This window comes from Salmo trutta, chromosome 17, assembly GCF_901001165.1.
Source record: "Salmo trutta chromosome 17, fSalTru1.1, whole genome shotgun sequence".
Classification (NCBI taxonomy): domain Eukaryota; kingdom Metazoa; phylum Chordata; class Actinopteri; order Salmoniformes; family Salmonidae; genus Salmo; species Salmo trutta.
Window position 1 is genome coordinate 46,101,720 of NC_042973.1, and position 16,608 is coordinate 46,118,327.

Here is a 16,608-nt window from a genome sequence, read left to right on the forward strand (position 1 = left end):
TACATTCTGTTCTTGCCAATACAAACTCCCTACTATCTGATTCTCCATTGGCTGTTGCATGCTGAGTTCTTATGGCTGTGTTCCAATTCTGATGGCTGAACTGTGTTCTCCTGTCCCTAGGTGATGGCTCAGCAGGCCGGGGCTGGGCGCAGGTATATCCGGGCGTTTGTGAGCGGCTTTTTCGTAGCAGTGCCCGTAACTGTCACTGTTCTGGACCGCTTTGCCTATGTAGCACGAGTAGAAGGAGCCTCAATGCAGGTGAGACATGCTTTTTCGCCTTCTTCATCAATTCCTACTGATCTTGTTGTACTTTTTCAAAGCCCCACTGTCCTTTTGTAACAGAGTTAATTGCATCTAGGTATCTACTGTATCATATTGTAAAGTGAGGAAGAGGTTCTATTGAATGGAATAAATTGGCCTTACCTCACCCCACCCTTCAAATGCCACAGAAGACATTTAGCCTTACTCAGATTCAGAAGCCGCACAATACAACAGAAGGCATACTTCATTGCCTGGGTTGACACTTGGCGTGATGAAATGCCTCTCACAGCTTTGCTCACATTAAGAAAACATACATAAACACTTGTTTTAAACCTCTATATTTAATGCACGTTCATCTTTCATTCTGCTGTCAAACAGACTTAATCTGGTATACATCTGTAGCTATATAGGCATCAAGGTAAGTCAGTCGGGCAACTGAGACCCATTGGTTTCGCCTCATTGGCTGGGGCTTGTCCTCCCTGTTGACAGTGTTGGATGGCAGTTTAGCTTCTTGTGAATGGTTGACTAGAGAATCTATACAGCGTGATATAGTTTCTTTGTACCGTCCCATGTGACGTAATTAGCATCCAAGTATATTTACATGGTTTTCTAAGTAAGTAAGAAAGAAATGTAAGAACAAATGTTTGTCTGAAGAAGATCGTTATTGATCTCCCTCCTTTCTTCCCATACTACTAATTAGTAAGTCAATACGTTCAGATACTGAAGGCTGTTTACATTGTTGGAGTTGTTAGGATTTCGCTATGTTCGAGTTGTGTAGACAGACAGTTGCCTCACTTTGCCTCTCATCCTACAAGACCGTGGTAGTTTAAACAAGAATCCTTTCAAAACCCCTGCGTTGTCTTGCATAAGGCTGCAGTGCTCACAAGATTCTCTGGTCAACAATTCAATCTTATTTGATCTAACTTTCCTTGTCTCCTGTGTTGTTGTTTTTTCTCGGTTTTTATTAATTCTAGGGTGCTTTCAAGCTGGAAAGATAGACGTCTTTGAAACAATACAGCATGTAATATGGTAAAATATGACTGAAAGTGAAAATGATAACGTATCCAACTGTAACAGATACATTCTGCGGCTGGCAGCACTCGTATGGGATATTTATTTTCAGCAGACGGATAAGAGATATTCTGTCAATTACCCCGGCAAGCGTGAAATGTCCTGTGCACATCCTGTTTAATGAATCATTCTTCCTGTGTCATGTCACCCGCTGCTTGGAGTGGGGCTTCGTCACACACTAGCTCTTCGATAAAGTGACACAAACTAAGTTGTAAGAATGAATTATTTCTGTGGGGGGATTTCACAGACTATAGGCGTACTACACTGTATACGATAGAGTTAGTCATGGTTGTTGAGAAACCCTCTTGTGTTTCCCATTGAGCTTGAAATTGTTAATTTTGTGGATTCACTGGGTAAAGAGAAAATTATACTGGGTCATGTTCACAAGGTACAAAACTGAGGGAAACTGGAAAGTACTAAACTTGTCCAACCCTGACGTACTCTGTAAGGTACTGTAGGAGTTATGTGCATCATCTTGTTTGTGTTGTTGTTTAGATTATTGACCTCTGTACTGACCCTTGCCCCGAGACATGACTGTAGACTTCTATGGCGTCAGACTCTATAGTTAATTAGCCTACAGCCACAGCTCAGGGCAAGCATTCCACTCCAATAGATTTTAAAGGTATGACGTATGTTTCACCCATATCTGTCGGTGTGAATCTGTAGGCACAGGAAGACATACAAATTTATATATAAAATGGCGCCGGAAGAAATGGCAGCAGTTTAACAGGCGCCCAACTAATTGTGCTATTATGTGGGTTTTTTTGCGTTATTTGTAACTTATTTTGAACAAAATGTTTCTGCAACTGTATCTTACGGCAAAAAAGAGCTTCTGGATATCAGGACAGCGATCACTCACCTCGGATTAGACAAAGATTTTTTCTTCAACAAGCAGGACGCACAGGACATTCTCCGAACACCCGACAAGACCAACATCCCCGTTATTTGCAAGAGGAAGAGACGCAGGTACAGAGGACACAGAGCGGGCTGCCTCGTTAGGATCTGCAGAAGGCGAGTGGGAAAGCTGCCGTTGCACGTTGGCGAGTAATATTGACGGTAATTATTGGACAATAAATTAGACGAGATACGATCACGAATATCCTACCAATGGGACATCACAAACTGTAATATCCTACCAACGGGACATCAAAAACTGTAATATCCTACCAACGGGACATCACAAACTGTAATATCCTACCAACGGGACATCAAAAACTGTAATATCCTACCAACGGGACATCACAAACTGTCATATCCTATGTTTCACGGAATCGTGGCTGAATGACGACATGGATATTCAGCTAGCGGGATATACGCTGCACCGGCAAGATAGAACAGCACACTCTGGTAAGACGAGGGGGGGCGGTCAGTGCATATTTGTAAACAACAGCTGGTGCACGAAATCTAAGGAAGTCTCTAGATTTTGCTTGCCTGAAGTAGAGTATATTGTGATAAATTGCAGACCACACTACTTGCCTGGAGAGTTTTCAGCTATACTTTTTGTGGCTGTTTATTTACCACCACAGACGGATGCTGGCACTAAGACTGCACTCAGTCAGCTGTATAAGGAAATAAGCAAACAAGAAAACGCTCACCCAGAGGCGGCGCTCCTAGTGGCCAGATACTTTAATGCAGGGAAACTTAAATAAGTTCTACCAAATTTCTATCAACATGTTAAATGTGCAACCAGAGAGAAACAAATTCTAGATCACCTGTACTCCACACACACAGAGACGCGTACAAAACTCTCCCTCGCCCTCCATTTGGTAAATCCGACCACAATTCTATCCTCCTGATTCCTGCATACAAGCAAAAATTAAAGCAGGAAGCACCAGTGACTCGGTCTATAAAAAAGTGGTCAGATGAAGCAGATGCTAAGCTACAGGACTGTTTTGCTATCACAGACTGGAACATGTTCCGGGATTCTTCCGATGGCATTGAGGAGTACACCACATCAGTCACTGGCTATATCAATAAGTGCATCGAGGACATCGTCCCCACAGTGACTGTACGTACATACCCCAACCAGAAGCCATGGATTACAGGCAACATTCGCACTGAGCTAAAGGGTAGAGTTGCTGCTTTCAAGGTGCGGGACTCTAACCCGGAAGCTTACAAGAAATCCCGCTATGCCCTCCGACGAACCATCAAACAGGCAAAGCGTCAATACAGGGCTAAGATTGAATCGTACTACACCGGCTCCGACGCTCGTCTTATGTCGCAGGGCTTGCAAACTATTACAGACTACAAAGGGAAGCACAGCCACGAGCTGCCAAGTGACACGAGCCTACCAGACGAGCTAAATCACTTCTATGCTCGCTTCGAGGCAAGCAACACTGAGGCATGCATGAGAGCATCAGCTGTTCCGGACGACTGTGTGATCACGCTCTCCGTAGCCGACGTGAGTAAGACCTTTAAACAGGTCAACATTCACAAGGCTGCGGGGCCAGACGGATTACCAGGACGTGTGCACCTGGTATGTGCTGACCAACTGACAGGTGTCTTCACTGATACTTTCAACATGTCCCTGATTGAGTCTGTAATACCAACATGTTTCAAGCAGACCACCATAGTCCCTGTGCCCAAGAACACAAAGGCAACCTGCCTAAATGACTACAGACCCGTAGCACTCCGGTCCGTAGCCATGAAGTGTTTTGGAAGGCTGGTAAGGCCTTACATCAACACCATTATCCCAGAAACCCTAGACCCACTCCAATTTGTATACCGCCCAAACAGATCCACAGATGATGCAATCTCTATTGCACTCCACACTGCCCTTTCCCACCTGGACAAAAGGAACACCTATGTGAGAATGCTATTCATTGACTACAGCTCAGCATTCAACACCATATTACCCTCAAAGCTCATCACTAAGCTAAGGATCCTGGGACGAAACACCTCCCTCTGTAACTGGATCCTGGACTTCCTGACGGGCCGCCCCCAGGTGGTAAGGGTAGGTAGCAACACATCTGCCATGCTGATCCTCAACACTGGAGCCCCCCCCAGGGATGCGTGCTCAGTCCCCTCCTGTACTCCCTGTTCACACACGACTGCATGGCCAGGTACGACTCCAACCACATCATTAAGTTTGCAGACGACACAACAGTGGTAGGCCTGATCACCGACAATGACGAGACAGCCTACAGGGAGGATGTCAGGGACCTGGCCGGGTGGTGCCAGAATAACAACCTATCCGTCAACGTAACCAAGACAAAGGAGATGATTGTGGACTACAGGAAAAGGAGGACCGAGCACTCCCCCATTCTCATCAACGGGGCTGTAGTGGAGCAGGTTGAGAGCTTCAAGTTCCTTGGTGTCCCCATCACCACCAAACTAGAATGGTCCAAACACACCAAGACAGTCGTGAAGAAGGCACGACAAAGCCTATTCCCCCTCAGGAAACTAAAAAGATTTGGCATGGGTCAAGAGATCCTTAAAAGGTTCTACAGCTGCAACATCGAGAGCTTCCTGACTGGTTGCATCACTGCCTGGTACGGCAATTGCTCGGCCTCTGACCGCAAGGCACTACAGAGGGTAGTGCGTACGACCCAGTACATCACTGGGGCTAAGCTGCCTGCCATCCAGGACCTCTGCACCAGGCGGTGTCAGAGGAAGGCCCTAAAAAGACATGGACTGTTCTTTCTACTACCGCACGGCAAGTGGTACCGTAGTGCCAAGTCTAGGACAAAAAGTATTCTCAACAGTTTTTACCCCCAAGCCATAAGATTCCTGAACAGGTAGTCAAATGGCTACCCGGACTATTTGCTTTGTGTTCCTCCCCCCAACCCCTCTTTTACGCTGCTGCTACTCTCTGTTTATCATATATGCATAGTCACTTTAACTATACATTCATGTACATACAGTTGACGTCGGAATTTACATACACTTAGGTTGGAGTCATTAAAACTAGTTTTTCAACCATTCCACAAATTTCTTGTAAACAAACTATTGTTTTTACAAGTCGGTTAGGACATCTGCTTTGTGCATGACACAAGTAATTTTTCCAACAATTATTTGCATTCAGATTATTTCACTTATAATTCACTGTATCACAATTCCAGTCTGTCAGAAGTTTACATACACTAAGTTGACTGTGCCTTTTAATCAGCTTGGAAAATTCCAGAAAATTATGTCATGGCTTTAGAAGCTTCTGATAGGCTAATTGACATCATTTGAGTCAATTGGAGGTGTGCCTGTGGATGTATTTCAAGGCCTACCTTCAAACTCAGTGCCTCTTTCTTGACATCATGGGAAAATCAAAAGAAATCAGCCAAAAATTGTAGGCCTCCACAAGTCTGGTTCATCCTTGGGAGCAATTTCCAAACGGCTGAAGGTACCACGTTCATCTGTACAAACAATAGTACGCAAGTATAATCACCATGGGACCACACAGCTGTCATACCGCTCAGGAAGGAGACGCGTTCTGTCTCCTAGAGATGAATGTACTTTGGTGCGAAAAGTGCAAATCAATCACAGAACAACAGCAAAGGACCATGTGAAGATGCTGGAGGAAACCGGTACAAAAGTATCTATATCCACAGTAAAACGAGTCCTATATCGACATAACCTGAAAGGCCGCTCAGCAAGGAAGAAGCCACTGCTCTAAATCCTCCATGAAAAAGCCAGACTACAGTTTGCAACTGCACATGGGGACAAAGATCGTACTTTTTGGAGAAATGTCCTCTGGTCTGATGAAACAAAAATAGAACTGTTTGGCCATAATAACCATTGTTATGTTAGGAGGAAAAAGGGGGACGCTTGCAAGCCAAAGAACACCATCCCAACCATCCAGGAGGGACTGGTGCACTTCACAAAATAGATGGCATCGTGAGGGAGGAAAATTATGTGGATATGTTGAAGCAACACCTCAAGATATCAGTCAGGAAGTTAAAGCTTGGTCGCAAATGGGTCTTCCAAATGGACCATGACCCCAAGCATACTTCCACAGTTATGGCTTAAGGACAACAAAGTCAAGGTATTGGAGTGCCCATCACAAAGCCCTGACCTCAATCCTATAGAAAATGTATGGGCAGAACTGAGAAAGCGTGTGCGAGCAAGGAGGCCTACATTCCTGACTCAGTTACACCAGCTCTGTGAGGAGGAATGGGCCAAAATTCACCCAACTTATTGTGGGAAGCTTGTGGAAGGCTACTCGAAACGTTTGACCCAAGTTAAACAATTTAAAGGCAATGTTACCAAATACTAATTGAGTGTATGTAAATTTCTGACCCACTGTGAACATGATGAAAGAAATAAAAGCTGAAGTAAATCATTCTCTCTACTATTATTCTGACATTTCACATTCTTACAATAAAGTGGTGATCCTAACTGACCTAAGACAAGGCATTTTTACTAGGATTAAATATCAGGAATTGTGATACATTTGAACTCAGTTTATTTGGCTAAGGTGTTTGTAACGTTCAGTCTTCAACTGTACTACCTCAATTGGCCTGACCAACCAGTGCCCCCTCACATTGGCTAAACGGGCTATCTGCATTGTGTCCCGCCAACCCCTCTTTTACGCTACTGCTACTCTCTGTTTATCATATATGCATAGTCACTTTAATCATATCTACATGTACATACTACCTCAATCAGCCTGACTAACCGGTGTCTGTATGTAGCCTCGCTACTGTTATTTTTCACTGTCTTTTTACTCTTGTTTTATTTCTTTACTTACCTATTGTTTACCTAATACCTTTTTTGCACTGTTGGTTAGAGCCTGTAAGTAAGCATTTCACTGTTTTATTCGGCGCACATTACAAATCAGTTTTGATTTGATAGGCTACATACAGCATTTAGCTCAGTATGGCAGGAGTCCGCTTCACTTCTCTAAGAGGAATATGTCATTGTCTGTCTTCTGTTCCCTGGTTGCCCTCTGCTTGGCCCTTGCTGCGGTTCTTCTGTCCAGGCCACTAATGACAATGTTGCTCGTTTCCCCTGTTCCTTGTTTCTTTCTGATGTGACTGACTCGCCTCTTTCGTGTTTGTGTGCATGTGTGTGTCGTCTCAGCCTTCCCTGAATCCTGAGGGGAATGTGACAGGGTCTGACGTGGTGCTCCTGAACCGCTGGAGTGTGAGGAACTACCAAGTACGACGAGGTGACATTGTGTCAGTCCTGTAAGTAACCAAGTTTTAACCACGTTTACATCAACTTTTGTTTGTTTGTTTGTTTGTTTGCTGTCAGACAAGCTGGGACCTTGTTAGTTGCTAAGATCAAGTGGATTTGGATACACACTCTCTCCCTCCACCTCTGGAGTAGAGGGGCCTCTGGAGTAGGCCCCTCTGCCAATGGGTGGCTGAGCAGGGATGCTCTGCTCCCCTATAACTCCCCTGTGCTGTTTTTAAAATGGAGGACCTGTTGACACTGTTGGGTCCACAAGAGAGGGAGGGGGAGAGAGAGAGATCAATTAGAGCGCCACACAGCCACGTGAAGGCTCCCTGCTTTCAGACATACTCTTTGTTCTGAAGCACCGTGGGAAGCCAATGTGGCCCTGGCTGCTAATGAAAAAGACTCAGTCACAAATGGCATCGTATGCCCTATATAGTGCACTACCTTTGACCATAGGGCTCTGGCCAAAAGCAGTACACTATGTCGGAAATAGGGTGTTATTTGGGAAGCAGTCAAAATCTCCCCTGAAATAAAGTATTTTCTCTCTCTTTCTCTCCTCGTATGTTCAAGTCCCTGGCCGCACTTATCCCAGAATACTTATCTCAGTCTTTGTTTTTGCGATGGCTTCTGAGACCTCAATGTGTGATAGCGCAGCTGTCTGATGCATTTGTGCTGTGTTGCCTTGATGGGATTCAGGTTTGATGTTGTTTGATGCAGAAGAGCAGAGCAGAGGTCATGAATAGGCAGACATAGAGATACGGTCAAGGAATATAACTGCATTATGTATTTTCTGTGTTCATTAGTTAAACTGGGTTTGACAACCTCAGGGTAAGGTTTTGCCATGACTGGTTTATTTGGGTTCTACATTACTATTGTGATTCAGCACAGATGTCCACAAACCACCCATCCATGCAGGTTTCCCTTAGAAAAGAGGTATTCTGACTTCAATGGGGCTACCTGGTTAAATATAATAATAAATAAAATAAAATGCTATTAAATGCACCTATTTGCTGCTGTGGGGTTTGATGTGATGTGCCTTGTGGATTGTGTGGGCTCAGACAGACAGACAGCGGCAGGCAGGATAAATCCCTCTTCCATAATTACCCCAAGATGGCAGCCTCTCCCTTCCCTTCCCTGCAGGGGACGTGTTGCGCTTGTGAACAGGATGTTCAGCCATTTATGAAGCAGCATTCCTAGCAGAGTGGAGAGAGGGAGTGAAGGTGAGAGCGGGAGAAAGAGGGAAGGGGAGAGGGGGAAGTGATAGAAAGCGAGTGAGAGAGCTAGCGTGGAATGCTAATCTATTGTACTCTGACAAACTAAGTTGTAAGAATGAATTATTTCTGTGGGGGGATTTCACAGACTATAGGCGTACTATACTGTATACGATAGAGTTACAGCCATGGTTGTTGAGAAACCCTCTTGTGTTTCCCATTGAGCTTGAAATAGTTAATTTTGTGGACTCACTGGGTAAAGAGAAAATTATACAGGGTCATGTTCACAAGGTACAAACCTGAGGGAAACTGGAAGGTACTAAACTTGTCCAACCCTGACGTACTCTGTAAGGTACTGTAGGAGTTATGTGCATCATCTTGTTTCTGTTGTTGTTTAGATTATTGACCTCTGTACTGACCCTTGCCCCGAGACATGACTGTAGACTTCTATGGCGTCAGACTCTATAGTTAATTAGTCTACAGCTGCGTCTCAGGGCAACCGTTCAACTCCAATAGATTTTAAAGGTATGACGTGTGTTTTACCCACATCTGTCGGGGTGAATCTGTAGTCACAGGAAGACATACAGAAAGGCTAGATGCAGTATTTAGCTCAGTATTGCAGGAGTCTGCCTCACTTCTCTAAGAGGAATATGTCATACACCAATTAACCTGCATGCTTTTTAAGAATGTTTTTTTCTAAAGCAACATTTATGAGGAAGGGCAACGTGTCAAGTAGATCTGTATCAACAACTGTTGTTGGGTGGGATTTCATAAGAAAATGTAGAAGCGTATTTCTCATCTGCCAAAGAATTCCACCCTGGCCTGTACTGTATTTACATGTCAAGTGTGATATTGGACTACTGCTACAGCAAGGCATACTGAATTCCCTCTTCTAATTTGAAAAGCAAATTGTCCAAGGCAATATTCTGGTCCTCTGAATAATTTCTTATTTACAGAATAGAATACTCCTCGTTTCAGGGCCATAGTAGTGGATGAGGAAAATGGTCACCGTATTTGAGTGCATATATGGCAATTTATCTGCCACATCGGGTTTTTGTCATGCTTTCAGTGCAGGCTATTAATAAGCTGATTTGATTTTATGTTCTCCTTGTTAACACAACCATTTAATTATTTATTTTTTTGAGCAGCCCCAGAAACAGGTTTCTGCAAAGCAGAATTTCCTTGTGGAAGAGGAGAAATGCTCCTCTCCGGGTTATAAATAGCGGGCTAATGAATCCCCTTTTCTGGCACCGTGCTTTTGTTAATGACAAGGTTTTAGGATTACCATCCTGGTACAAGACGATAGAAAAACAGATGTTGAAAGTTTTGACGTGGCACGTTTTTTAGTGTGTATGAATATTCATGGCATGCACAGCAGCAGTTGTGTAAACCTTCAAAAGCTTCAAGTCTGTAGTTGCTTCTCTTCCTGTAGTTCGTCTTTGAAGTGTGGATGCCAGGAAGAGAGAAACAGCACCCCTCTTGTTCGTTTGGACGGTACTCAGTTTATGTAATTTTTATCATCAACAGAATCCAGTTTGGCTTTGTTGAGCTGTGTTTTAGCCAGCTGTGACCAAAGCCCATTATTTTGGGATTGGGTTTACAAAAAAAGAAAAGACCGAAGAGGGGGAAAAAAGGAAAGCAAAAACATCTGAGATGCTTAATCTAGGAGACTCTGGGCTGACAATCTCTCCTCTGCAGACATGTTGTTAGGGCAACAGTAGAACGCGGTCTGTGGAGGTAGGAATTCCTTCCTGGACACAGGAAAAGGGGAGCCGACTGGCTTGACCACCCTTCCATGAGCCATTAGGCCACTGTGGAGCACACTCTGGCCCCCAGGGAGGGGATAGGAGGGGAGGTTAATAGGGTTTGTTTTGCCAAAAGAGATCGCTTCAGTCTGTCTCCTAATCTAGCAGATAGATAGGGATGTTTTGACATGTCTGCTGCCTGGCTGGCTGTAATAGTGTTATTATCTATCATTTGTGTGATTTCAGCAGCGTGATGGCTGGGTAATGGCCTCTGTTAAAAGCAAGACATTGGCCTCTTGAGCTAAGAATCCCACTCTGCGAAACACACACACACAAGCTTGTGCACACACACACACAGATGGTGCTCAGAGCACGCACACCTGCATTCATTACATGTGTTTCATTTTATCTTTAAAGTTTGGCGTTCCCTCCAACCAGCTTAGAGGCAGCCATTTCATTCAACATGTAAACAAGAACGAACTGAATTAGTAAATGAATTCAATGCACTGTGAAATCAAATTGAATGTAATTTGCCACGTGCTTCGTAGACAAGTGTAGACTAACAGTGGAATGCTTACTTACGCGTGCATTTCCAAAAATCCAGAGTTAAAGATAAAATATAATAAATAAATAAACAGAAATAGTGACATGAGGAATTAATACACAATGGATAACGAATAAAAATAACAAGTAAAAATAACATGGCTATACTGTTGAAGTCAGAAGTTTACATACACCTTAGCCAAATACATTTAAACTCAGTTTTTCACTATTCCTGACATTTTAATCCTAGTGAAAATTCTCTGTCTTTGGTCAGTTAGGATCACCACTTTATTTTAAGAATTTGAAATAAATAATAATAGAATAATAGTAGAGTGATTTATTTCAGCTTTTATTTTTTTCATCACATTCCCAGTGGGTCAGAAGTTTACATACACTCAATTAGTATTTGGTAGCATTGCCTTTAAATTGTTTAACTTGGGTCAAATGTTTCGGGTAGCTTTCCACAAGCTTCCAACAATAAGTTGGGTGAATTTTGGCCCATTCCTCCTGACAGAGCTGGTGTAACTGAGTCAGGTTTGTAGGCCTCCTTGCTCGCACACACTTTTTTTTGTTCTGCCCACAAATTCTCTATAGGGTTGAGGTCAGGGCTTTGTGATGGCCAATAGCAACTGGTTTGATATATTCACCTCTGAAGGTAAATAATATACTTACATTCAGTGATCCTGCTCTAATTTCTCATCCTGAGGGTCCCAGAGATAAAATGTAGCATAGTTTTGATAAAATCCATTTTATATTCAAATGTAGGAACTGGGTTCTACAGTTTGAACCCCTGCTGCGTATCAATTCAATACAACATTTAGAACAGTAATGCAATGGTTCATCGGACCAGTCTAACACTTTGCACATACACTGCTGCCATCTAGTGGCCAAAATGTATTTTGCGCCCAGACTCCCAAGGGATATAATGGCCTTTGTCTTCCATTTCACAGATGGATAATAAAAATAAAAAGCACTTGTTTTTCTTTATATTACCAGATCTAATGTGTTATATTCTCCTACATGAATTTCACATTTCCACAAACTTCAAAGTGTTACCTTTCAAATGGTATCAAGACTATGCATATCCTTGCTTCAGGTCCTGAGCTACAGGCAGTTAGATTTGGGTATGTCATTTTAGGTGAAAATTGAAAAAAAGGGTCCGATCCTTAAGAGGTTTTATATAGTTTTTTTCCGTCATCAATCTACACACAATACCCCATAATGATAAAACAAAAAACAGGTTTTTAGAATTTTTTTCTTATTTGTAAAAAAACAACTGAAATATCACATTTACATAAGTATTCAGACCCTTTACTTTGTTGAAGCACCTTTGGCAGCGATTACAGCTTCGAATCTTCTTGGGTATGAGGCTACAAGTTTGGCACACCTGTATTTAGGGAGTTTCTCCCATTCTTCTCTGCAGATCCTCTCAAGCTCTGTCAGGTCGGATGGGGTGCGTCGCTACACCGCTATTTTCAGGTCTCTCCAGAGATGTTCGATTTTGTTCCTGTCTGGGCTCTGGCTGGGCCACTCAAGGACATTCAGAGACTTGTCCTGAAGCCACTCCTGTGTTGTCTTGGCTGTGTGCATAGGGTCGTTGTCCTGTTGGAAGGTGAACCTTCGCCCTCAGTCTGAGGTTCTGAGCGTTCTGGAGCAGGTTTTCATCAAGGATCTCTCTGTACTTTGCTCCCTTCATCTTTCCCTCGATCCTGACTAGTCTCCCAGTCCCTGCTGCTGAAAAACATTCCCACAGCATGATGCTGTGCTTCACCATAGCGATGGTGCCAGGTTTCCTTCAGATGTGACACTTGGCATTCAGGCCAAAGAGTTCAATCTTGGTTTCATCAGACCAGAGAATGTAGTTTCTTATGGTTTGAGAGTATTTAGGTGCCTTTTGGCAAACTCCAAGTGGGCTGTCGTGCCTTTTACTGAGGAGTGGCTTCTATCATAAAGGCCTGATTGGTGGAGGTCTGCAGAGATGGTTGTCCTTCTGGAAGGTTCTCCCATCTCCACAGAGGATCTCTGGAGCTCTGTCAGAGTGACCATTGGGTTATTGGTCACCTCACTGACCAAGTCCCTTCTCCTCCGATTGCTCAGTTTGGCCGTGCGGCCAGCTCTAGGAAGAGTCGTGGTGGTTCTGAACTTCTTCCAAGAGTGATGGAGCCTACTGTGTTCTTGGGGACCTTCAATGCTGCAGAATTTTTTAGGTAACCTTCCCCAGATATATGCCTCAACAGAATCCTGTCTCGTAGCTCTACTGACAATTCCTTCGACCTCATGGCTTGGTTTTGTGCCTTTCCATATTATGTCCAATCAATTGAATTTACGGACAGGTGGACTCCAAGTTGTAGAAACATCTCAAGGATGATCAATGGAAATATGATGCACCTGAGCTCAATTTAGAGTCTCAAAGCAAAGGGTCTGAGTACTTATGTAATAAGGTGCACTGTATGTGTCACCTTATTCCGAATGCAGTGTATGTGTCACTACAAACTGTAAGACTGGATACACAGGGCTGACCAGCCAGAGCTCACAGCATGCATTTCAGTTGTATGTCCGTATTTCAGTAGCATGCATCCTCACTGTCACTGTTGCAGGATGTATTCACAACATGGACATTGACTTCTGCTGAGCGAGAGAGAGTGAGAGAGGGGCAGCAATTGTATTTGTCACATTCGCTGAATACAACAGGTGTATTTACTCTTTGCCTGTTTATTGGTTCATCTGAGGGCATAGCGGGATTTCTTATAAGTGTTCGGGTTAAAGTCCCGCTCCTTGAAAGTATCTCCTCTACCCTTTAGCTCAGTGTGGATGTTGCCTGTAATCCATGGCTTCTGGTTGGGGTATGTACGTACTAGAGGTCGACAGATTGATTTTTCAACATTGATACCGATTTATTGGAGGACCAAAAAAAGCCGATACCGATTAATCGATACCGATTAACCGATTAATCTTACTTTTAAAAAAAATTTTTTTATTTATTTTTATTTTTTATATTTAGTATATATACTGCTCAAAAAAATAAAGGGAACACTTAAACAACACAATGTAACTCCAAGTCAATCACACTTCTGTGAAATCGAACTCCACTTAGGAAGCAACACTGATTGACAATAAATTTCACATGCTGTTGTGCAAATGGAATAGACAACAGGTGGAAATTATAGGCAATTAGCAAGACACCCCCAATAAAGGAGTGGTTCTGCAGGTGGTGACCGCAGACCACTTCTCAGTTCCTATGCTTCCTGGCTGATGTTTTGGTCACTTTTGAATGCTGGCGGTGCTTTCACTCTAGTGGTAGCATGAGACTGAGTCTACAACCCACACAAGTGGCTCAGGTAGTGCAGCTCATCCAGGATGGCACATCAATGCGAGCTGTGGCAAGAAGGTTTGCTGTGTCTGTCAGCGTAGTGTCCAGAGCATGGAGGCGCTACCAGGAGACAGGCCAGTACATCAGGAGACGTGGAGGAGGCCGTAAGAGGGCAACAACCCATCAGCAGGACCGCTACCTCCGCCTTTGTGCAAGGAGGAGCAGGAGGAGCACTGCCAGAGCCCTGCAAAATGACCTCCAGCAGGCCACAAATGTGCATGTGTCTGCTCAAACGGTCAGAAACAGACTGCATGAGGGTGGTATGAGGGCCCGACGTCCACAGGTGGGGGTTGTGCTTACAGCCCATCACCGTGCAGGACGTTTGGCATTTGCCAGAGAACACCAAGATTGGCAAATTCGCCACTGGCGCCCTGTGCTCTTCATAGATGAAAGCAGGTTCACACTGAGCACGCGACAGATGTGACAGAGTCTGGAGACGTCGTGGAGAACGTTCTGCTGCCTGCAACATCCTCCAGCATGACCGGTTTGGCGGTGGGTCAGTCATGGTGTGGGGTGGCATTTCTTTGGGGGGCCGCACAGCCCTCCATGTGCTCGCCAGAGGTAGCCTGACTGCCATTAGGTACCGAGATGAGATCCTCAAACCCCTTGTGAGACCATATGCTGGTGCGGTTGGCCCTGGGTTCATCCTAATGCAAGACAATGCTAGACCTCATGTGGCTGGAGTGTGTCAGCAGTTCCTGCAAGAGGAAGGCATTGATGCTATGGACTGGCCCGCCCGTTCCCCAGACCTGAATCCAATTGAGCACATCTGGGACGACATGTCTCGCTCCATCCACCAACGCCACGTTGCACCACAGACTGTCCAGGAGTTGGCGGATGCTTTAGTCCAGGTCTGGGAGGAGATCCCTCAGGAGACCATCCGCCACCTCATCAGGAGCATGCCCAGGCTTTGTAGGGAGGTCATACAGGCACGTGGATGCCACACACACTACTGAGCCTCATTTTGACTTGTTTTAAGGACATTACATCAAAGTTGGATCAGCCTGTAGTGTGGTTTTCCACTTTAATTTTGAGTGTGACTCCAAATCCAGACCTCCATGGGTTGATAAATTGGATTTCCATTGATTATTTTTGTGTGATTTTGTTGTCAGCACTTTGAACTATGTAAAGAAAAAAATATTTAATAAGATTATTTCATTCATTCAGATCTAGGATGTGTTATTTTAGTGTTCCCTTTATTTTTTTGAGCAATATATATATTTATATATATATTTATATATATATTTATATATATATATTTATTTATTTATTTATTTATTTATTTATTTATTTATATATATATATATATTTTATTTTTTCTATATCTATCTATCTATCTATATATAAAATGACAATTACAACAATACTGAGTGAACACTTATTTTAGCTTAATATAATACATCAATAAAATCAATTTAGTCTCAAATAAATAATGAAACATGTTCAATTTGGTTTAAATAATGCAAAAATAAATTGTTGGAGAATGATGCGGTGAAGTTGTCCTGTCCCCTTAGCAGAAAAACACCCCCAAAGCATAATGTTTCCACCTCCATGTTTGACGGTGGGGATGGTGTTCTTGGGGTAATAGGCAGCATTCCTCCTCCTCCAAACACGGTGAGTTGAGTTGATGCCAAAGAGCTCCATTTTGGTCTCATCTGACAATCATTCAGATGTTCGTTGGCAAACTTCAGACGGGCGTGTATATGTGCTTTCTTGAGCAGGGGGACCTTGCGGGCGCTGCAGGATTTCAGTCCTTCATGGCGTAGTGTGTTACCAATTGTTTTCTTGGTGACTATGGTCCCAGCTGCCTTGAGATCATTGACAAGATCCTCCCTTGTAGTTCTGGGCTGATTTCTCACCGTTCTCATGATCAATGCAACTCCACAAGGTGAGATCTTGCATGGAGCCCCAGGCCGAGGGAGATTGACAGTTCTTTTGTGTTTCTTCCATTTGCGAATAATCGCACCAACTGTTGTCACCTTCTCACCAAGCTGCTTGACGATGGTCTTGTAGCCCATTCCAGCCTTGTGTAGGTCTACAATCTTGTCCCTGACATCCTTGGAGAGCTCTTTGGTCATGGCCATTGTGGAGAGTTTGGAATCTGATTGATTGCTTCTGTGGACAGGTGTCTTTTAAGAGTGTGCTCCTAATCTCAGCTCGTTACCTGTATAAAAGACACCTGGGAGCCAAAAATCTTTCTGATTGAGAGGGGGTCAAATACTTATTTCCGTCATTAATATGCAAATCAATTTATAACATTTTTGACCTGTGTTTTTCTGGACTTTTTGTTGTTATT

General features: G+C 43.6%; 1 protein-coding gene across 4 annotated transcripts in view; it reads left to right on the top strand.

Moving 5' to 3' along the window:
- The window catches only part of immp2l (inner mitochondrial membrane peptidase subunit 2), a 162,195-nt gene that overhangs the window by 35,228 nt on the left and 110,359 nt on the right, over positions 1–16,608 (top strand). For all 4 annotated transcript variants that reach the window (XM_029697043.1, XM_029697041.1, XM_029697044.1 and 1 more), the window contains exons 2-3: positions 121–258; positions 7,345–7,451. In XM_029697043.1, the coding sequence (XP_029552903.1) occupies positions 124–258; positions 7,345–7,451 (242 nt within the window). In that variant the 5' untranslated portion in view covers positions 121–123. The remainder of the gene's footprint in view (positions 1–120; positions 259–7,344; positions 7,452–16,608) is intronic.